At 35.8% G+C, this 7,942-nt stretch overlaps 1 protein-coding gene across 2 annotated transcripts in view; it reads right to left on the bottom strand.

Annotated features, from left to right (window-relative positions):
- The window catches only part of LOC107039224 (multiple coagulation factor deficiency protein 2 homolog), a 7,232-nt gene extending 4,524 nt beyond the window's left edge, over positions 1 to 2,708 (bottom strand). Inside the window, exon 1 of one of the 2 annotated variants that reach the window (XM_015258740.2) lies at positions 2,533 to 2,708. In XM_015258740.2, coding sequence (XP_015114226.1) covers positions 2,533 to 2,537 — 5 coding nt within the window. In that variant the 5' untranslated portion in view covers positions 2,538 to 2,708. Of the gene's footprint in view, positions 1 to 608; positions 849 to 2,532 lie in introns of those variants that run through there. The other variant, XM_015258741.2, reaches the window with a different exon arrangement.
- Between the last annotated feature and the right edge of the window lie 5,234 nt (positions 2,709 to 7,942).

The following is a 7,942-nucleotide window of genomic DNA, read 5'->3' as shown; positions in this document are numbered from 1 at the left end:
CCCCCCCCCGCCCCTTATAGTTGCAAGTGGACCCCCATGGACACACTCAGCCCCCTGTATTGGGTGCGAAACAGTAGAACTGGAGACCAACACTCCCTTTGGCAGCCCTTCGGGGTGTCGAAATCCATAAATAATTTATATCATTTGGCCCATTCAGTGGGAGATTGACGGAGAGAGTGAGGAAAAAAATTTCGGAACAAATGGGATGGACATATGTGTACCTGTCTCGTCTTACGTGGCTCGTTACAAGATAAAAACTTTGTGTTTTCATTTTTTTGAGAATCCCCGAAACTCTTTGGCGTGAAATATCTCGATAATGAGGAATTCTAGGAGAAAACATCACAAAACGTTTTTTGTGGAAAATTTAATTTCCTATAAAAAGTTTTTATGGCGTTTTTCGATAGCTCGATTTATTATTGAGATAATTATAAAAATATAAAAAGTGAAATTTTCCATTTTTCAGGTTTTCGACGTTTCATTGATGAACTTTTTATTTAATTATTTCAACGGGGAATGCTTATAGAGGAAAATGTCAGAAAATATTTTTTGTAGGTAATTTAATTCTCTACAAAAATTTTTTTTCGACATTTCTTTATAAAAGTACTTACTTCCGAGATAATCGCGAAAACACTAAAACAGAATTTTCAACTGGCTAGGTTTCTCCTGTTATTTTTTTAATGCGTCGAGAATTTATGGGGCAGAATGGGAGACTAAAATTTTTGTAAATAATTTTCTCACGTTTTAGATGAATTGTTACAGTTGGTTATGAGTAAATAGAACTAGAATACTGGACCTATTAAAAATATTGAGAAAAAAAGATGAAGATTCGCGTTTCCTTCTATCGTCAATTGGATTAAAATAAACTCGCCAGTTGGAAATATCTACTGATACTGAAGACCCTCCAAAAAATTTAGATAATACCCAGTCGATAAGATATCCCTATCACTCAAATCAAAGTAGAATCTCCCGATTAAACCACTGATTATTTTGCAGAATCCCTAATGAGGACTGGCGTAACACGATACCGAAGTTTCGAGTGAAATGAATTTTAAATAACCCGCCCTCGCTTGATCTTGCGTCCGTGACTATCTGTCCAGATCATCTGATGTCATGCATTAGTTTTTCAACAATTCCCTTTTATCTCTCCTCTTCATATTTAAAATATTGTTTTTTGCATTGAAAAAAATTTATTTCAACTTGAAAAATATTTTTCACAATGCAATAAATATTTTTTTGCATTAAATTTTGTTCTTTCCCTAGAAGAATATTCAGAAAAATATCGCAAAATTATGCTAGGGGGGTAACGCCCCCTGCTCGCTCCGCTCGTCAACCCCCATGATCTTTACTGTGACCCTTGTGACCCTTAATCCGATCCTCGTGATCCTTCATTTCTGATCCTCAATATAACCCTCGTGACCCTGGTGACACTTAGTCTCTGACACTTAGTTTTAGACCCTCATGGCCCTTTTTGGTCCCGGATTTTGATCCTTGTGACCCTTATTTAGACCCTTAATTTGACCCTTGTTACCCTTATTTGGACCTTTAATCCTTGTTACCCCATGACCCTCATTTGGTCCCTTACTCTCACCCTTGTGACCCGTAATCTGACCCTTGTTACCCTTATTTGGACCCTTAATCCTTGTTACCCCATGACCCTTATTTAGTCCCTTACTCTGACCCTTGTGACCATTATTTAAACCCTTAATCCTACCCTTGTTACCCTTATTTGGATCCTTAATCCTTGTTACCCCATGGCCCTTATTTAGCCCCTTACTCTCACCCTTGTGACCCTTAATCCTTGTTACCCCATGACCCTTATTTAGTCCCTTACTCTGACCCTTGCGACCCTTGATCTGACCCTTGTTACCCTTATTTCAACCTTTAATCCTTGTTACCCCATGACCCTTATTTAGCCCCTTACTCTCACCCTTGTGACCCTTATTTAAACCCTCAATCCGACCCTCGGTACCCTTATTTGGACCCTTAATCCTTGTTACCCCACGACCCTTATTTAGCCCCTTCCTCTCACCCTTGTGACCCTTATTTAAACCCTTAGTCCGACCCTTGTTACCCTTATTTGGACCCTTACTCCTTCTTACCCCATGACCCTTATTTAGTCCCTTACTCTGACCCTTGCGACACTTAATCTGACCCTTGTTACCCTTGTTTGGACTCTTAATCCTTATTACCCCATGACCCTTATTTAGTCCCTTACTCTGACCCTTGTGACCATTATTTAGACTCTTAATCTAACCCTTGTTACCCTTATTTGGACTCTTAATCCTTGTTACCCCACTACCCTTGATCCTTGCGATTCTTATTTAGACCCTTAATCTGGCCGTTGTCCCGCTTATTTTGAACCTTAATCTGACCCTTGTAACCCTTACTTTAACCCTCTCGACCCTTATTTCGACCCTTGCGAATTTTAACGTTAGTCTGCATTTCAAGTACCAAATTTTCATCACAAGAAGTCAATTTGGATTGTTATAACATAGAAAGATGAAGTTTAGATTGAAAAATGGTCGTATTTACCTCATTTTTGTTGCTCCACTGATGTACCTCGACCGAGTTATTACCCCTACCCCAGGTCTCCCACACGATATCACGGCCAATCCACAGGTTTTACAGGTGCTCGTGTAGATCTTTCCCAGGCTCTTTGCACGAGGATGATTTTAACCCGGCTATTTTCCACCAAGGGTGCGCTGCCATCCAACCGACAATTTTCCATCCCCTCGTATTCTCGCACGCGCCAACGATTATCGACGTTTTTAGACGGACCTGCGTCAACGCAATCCTGCGCTGTTTCACAATGCGGACTCTTTTCCTTGCGCTTGTTTTCGGAGGGCGCTAGCGGGGCGCTAGTGAGGGCCACAATATTTATGAAAATCGCTACAAATCGTTCATGAATTGCAGATAGACTTGAAGTCTTTTTTTAATTAGCTGCAGAATATACAGACATTCTAATTCTGTCTTTTGTCAAGTGGAATGTGAGTTCAATTGTGCTAATAGTAAATTTTTGACATGAAAAAATTTATCAGTACATTGAAAGAAATAATGTCTTCTTCAATTCAATTTCTTTATTGATTTCGTGGGAAAAATGTGAGAATCTACCGTGAATCCACGGTAAAATTTAGCAAAACATGAAACTAGAATTATTTTCTAATTACGTGAACGATATTCCGAAACTAAAATTCTATCTTTCAGCAAAATACGAGGACCATACTTTGAATAACAATTTGGTCGTATCAAAAAATTATCCGAGAATGTCTCCTTCAATTAAATTTCTCTGTTCATTCCGGGAGAAAAATAAATTTTCTAAAGTGGATCAAAGGAATTGAAATTGTTTCTTCAATGAATTCTGATAAAAAAATTCGATATGAAGAAAAACTTGAAGGGTTTGGAGAAAACCTGTGGAATTGTGAATTCAATTAAATTTCTCTGTTCATTCCGGGAGAAAAATAAATTTTCTAAAGTGGATAAAAGGAATTGAAATTTTCTTCAATGAATTCTGATAAAAAATTTCGATATGAAGAAAAACTTGAAGGGTTTGGAGAAAACCTGTGGAATTGTGAATTCAATTAAATTTCTCTGTTCATTCCGGGAGAAAAATAAATTTTCTAAAGTGGATCAGAGGAATTGAAATTATTTCAGCAGAATACTATTATACTATTATATTATTTCCTCAGAATTACTTCAATGAATTCTGAGGAAAAATTTCGATATGAAGAAAAACTTGAAGGGTTTGGAGAAAACCTGTGGAATTGTGAATTCAATTAAATTTCTCTGTTCATTCCGGGAGAAAAATAAATTTTCTAAAGTGGATAAAAGGAATTGAAATTTTCTTCAATGAATTCTGATAAAAAATTTCGATATGAAGAAAAACTTGAAGGGTTTGGAGAAAACCTATGGAATTGTGAATTCAATTAAATTTCTCTGTTCATTCCGGAAGAAAAATAAATTTTCTAAAGCGGATCAAAGGAATTGAAATTATTTCTTCAATGAATTCTGAGGAAAAATTTCGATATGAAGAAAAACTTGAAGGGTTTGGAGAAAACCTGTGGAATTGTGAATTCAATTTATTTTCAATTTTCTGTTTCTGTCTTCGTTGCAATTTACACTGATAGAACGGATTAGTTATTGTTAACGATTGGATTTTGGTTGAAGGTTAGGGTCTTTTCGGTCTCACCAAATGTTCATTCGTTAATAGTTAACGAATGTATATTTGAGGAGTCTTGTTTGACTTGACTTTCGCCATTCAAGTGAACCATTCGTCAACTATTAACGAATATTCATTTGGTCATATGCAACACTACCATTCGTTAATAGTTAACGAATATTCATTTGGTCATATTCAACTCTACCATTCGTTAATAGTTAACGAATCTCGTTTGGAATAAATGAATCATTCCATCAGTGTATAATCTTTTTACTTACGATTTTTACTTACGATATTCAACTCGTCTAAATTGAAAATTTTCCCGAAATTGTTATTTTTTGTTTTATCTCGGGCAAGTTTTGAGTGGCAATGGAGGGGTACTGAATGTAAAGAGGGTGGGATGTGGGTGAGAGATATAGATACGCGGCGAATTTCTGGTGAGGGATGAGAGCAAAATGCGGACGAGGGGAGAGCGGGAAGTGAGAGGGTGAGATACTCTGAAAGCACAGAGAGGGAAACGGCTCACAGCTGGTTGTCATGGTAACGAGAGAGCGTAGCCTAAAGCTATGCTTTTATTGATTCCAAGCCGCAAACAATGTACAGGAGTGTAGATGTTTCGCCCTGTTCTCTCATCTAGTTCATAAATTTATTCTCTATCTTGGAATTCTGAGGGGAGGACTGTCAAGGTCCCACTTAAGGATGTTCATCCATTCCCAATAATTTAATTTTTCCAGTTCGAGGAAAATTCCGCAATTTTTTACAGTGATGGGGGAACACGTGAAGGAAACATTTTTGATAGTTAGGAAAAATTTGGTGCAGGGATGGGAGGTAACGTCTCGTTTTTACATCCGTCGGGTCAGAATCAGAATTTCGGTCGTAATATCGACTGAGATATGAGCAAAGTCGAGGGTGGGGATTTTTGTCTCAATTTTTTGCTGAAAAGATGGCGATTCGACGAAAGTTTTGAAAAAAGGACCATTGAAAAATATGAATAATTGAGGGAGTTGAGATTTTTTGAAAATTCATAGTTTTTATTTAAAAAAATTGTTTTCCATAAATACATAAGATTATCTTCGTTTTTTTTCATCGTTAATTACTCAAAAAGTTAATTTTTTTTAAATCTGAAATTTTCACCGAAAATTGTCAATAAAATATCAAGAATTTTAACGCCAATTAGAGTTTGTCTTTCGCCGTAGTTCGGCACTTATTAATTTTGTCATTGCGACAAGTATTGAAAAGCACCAAAAATCGCTATTATTTACGCATTTATCACCCAAATAAATGAACATTGGTTGGATTTTTTCGTCTCAATTTTTTTCTGAAAAGATGGCGATTAGCCAAAAATTTTGAAAAAAGAACAATTGAAAAATATGAATAATTGAGGGGGTTATGATTTTTTGAAAATTGTTAGTTTTTGTAAAAAAAGATTGTTTTCCAAATTGGCCCCGATATCTCTGCGGGGGTTCAAGCCATCAAATCGCCCTATGGTGTACTCAAAGAACATGAAAGACCCTTCAAAATGAGACGTCATAGTTAACATTATCTTCGTTTTTTTTATCGTTAATTACTCAAAAAGTTAATTTTTTTTTAATCTGAAATTGTCACCAAAAATTGTCAATAAAATATCAAGAATTTTGACTCCAATTAGAGTTTGTCTTTCGCCGTAGTTCGGCACTTATTAATTTTGTCATTGCGACAAGTATTGAAAAGCACCAAAAATCGCTATTATTTACGCATTTATCACCCAAATAAATGAACATTGGTTGGATTTTTTCGTCTCAATTTTTTTCTGAAAAGATGGCGATTAGCCAAAAATTTTGAAAAAAGAACAATTGAAAAATATGAATAATTGAGGGGGTTATGATTTTTTGAAAATTGTTAGTTTTTGTAAAAAAAGATTGTTTTCCAAATTGGCCCCGATATCTCTGCGGGGGTTCAAGCCATCAAATCGCCCTATGGTGTACTCAAAGAACATGAAAGACCCTTCAAAATGAGACGTCATAGTTAACATTATCTTCGTTTTTTTTATCGTTAATTACTCAAAAAGTTAATTTTTTTTTAATCTGAAATTGTCACCAAAAATTGTCAATAAAATATCAAGAATTTTGACTCCAATTAGAGTTTGTCTTTCGCCGTAGTTCGGCGGTTAGTAATTTTGTCATTGCGACAAGTATTGAAAAGCACCAAAAATCGCTATTATTTACGCATTTATCGCGCAAATAAAAGAACATTAGTTGGATTTTTTCGTCTCAATTTTTTTCTGAAAAGATGGCGATCACCCAAAATTTTTGAAAAAAGAACAATTGAAAAATATAAATAATTGAGGGAGTTATGATTTTTTGAAAATTGTTAGTTTTTGTAAAAAAAGATTGTTTTCCAAATTGGCCCCGATATCTCTGCGGGGGTTCAAGCCATCAAATCGCCCTATGGTGTACTCAAAGAACATGAAAGACCCTTCAAAATGAGACGTCATATTTAACATTATCTTCGTTTTTTTATCGTTAATTACTCAAAAAGTTAATTTTTTTTAAATCTGAAATTGTCACCAAAAATTGTCAATAAAATATCAAGAATTTTGACTCCAATTAGAGTTTGTCTTTCGCCGTAGTTCGGCGGTTATTAATTTTGTCATTGCGACAAGTATTGAAAAGCACCAAAAATCGCTATTATTTACGCATTTATAGCCCAAATAAGTGAACATTAGCTGGATTTTTCGTCTCAATTTTTTTCTGAAAAGATGGCGATCACCCAAAATTTTTGAAAAAAGAACAATTGAAAAATATAAATAATTGAGGGAGTTATGATTTTTGAAAATTGTTAGTTTTTGTAAAAAAAAATTGCTGTCCAAATTGACTCTAAAATGAGACGTCATACATAACATTATCGTCATATTTATTTTTCAATAATAATTTCTGTGCTGATAGTTGTGTGCTGTTATTAATTGCGTATCACATTTGGATATAAAAATATTTTTCCACTTTACTCCATTTTTTTCAATCGGATTGCGCCGGAAATCGACAGATCGGGACAATGGCAGGTCCTTGCGAGTCATTGAACTGCAAATCATGTCAATCCAAGATCGCATTTTACGTCTGAATGGTGACGGAGGACACCCACTGGGTTTTCTCGTTTCCAACTTTTTTACCACCCGGTGTTACATTTTAAATTGAAAAAAAAAGGAATTGGAGAAAAATCATTTGGGAGTGATATCTAAAACTTAGCGGGGCATAATGGGTTGTTCTATAGTGTTTCCTGGGAATCTTGTGAGCAAGAGCAGTCACTTGAAATTGAAAATTTTTCTTTCATCAATTGAATGATAAATTCTCGTTACTTGCTGGGGAATTTTGAAATGAAAAATATCCCTTTTCAATATTTTGTATGCAATTTTCACATTCAGAAATAAAAAACAGTTCATGAAATAATAACCAGTCCCGATGTCATACGAAATTCGCTCATTCGAATAAATTGTTGACAATTACAGCAATAAATTTGATCAGTCCGGCACCCCCCTCATCAAAATATTAAAATCCATGCGCGAATGAATGCGAACGGCTGAAAATGCGCGCACATTCGACAATTTCTGACGCATGAAAATTGCCCAAAGGGATGCGCCACACGGGCCAGTGATCGATGTTTTCGTACGTGTATCCCGGCGATCGGTAGTACTGGACTACGGTAAAACTGTCCAGTGAAATAATATATTCATAGCTTCCGGATGGTTCAACGTGCGTACATAGGAGTCGATCTGCATCCCACTCGATTTGGCTACATTCGCCTCTCTCTTCC

This window comes from Diachasma alloeum, unplaced genomic scaffold (genome assembly GCF_001412515.2).
Source record: "Diachasma alloeum isolate Michigan unplaced genomic scaffold, Dall2.0 Dall_scaffold_00295, whole genome shotgun sequence".
Classification (NCBI taxonomy): domain Eukaryota; kingdom Metazoa; phylum Arthropoda; class Insecta; order Hymenoptera; family Braconidae; genus Diachasma; species Diachasma alloeum.
This window is presented reverse-complemented; position numbering and strand designations above follow the sequence as displayed.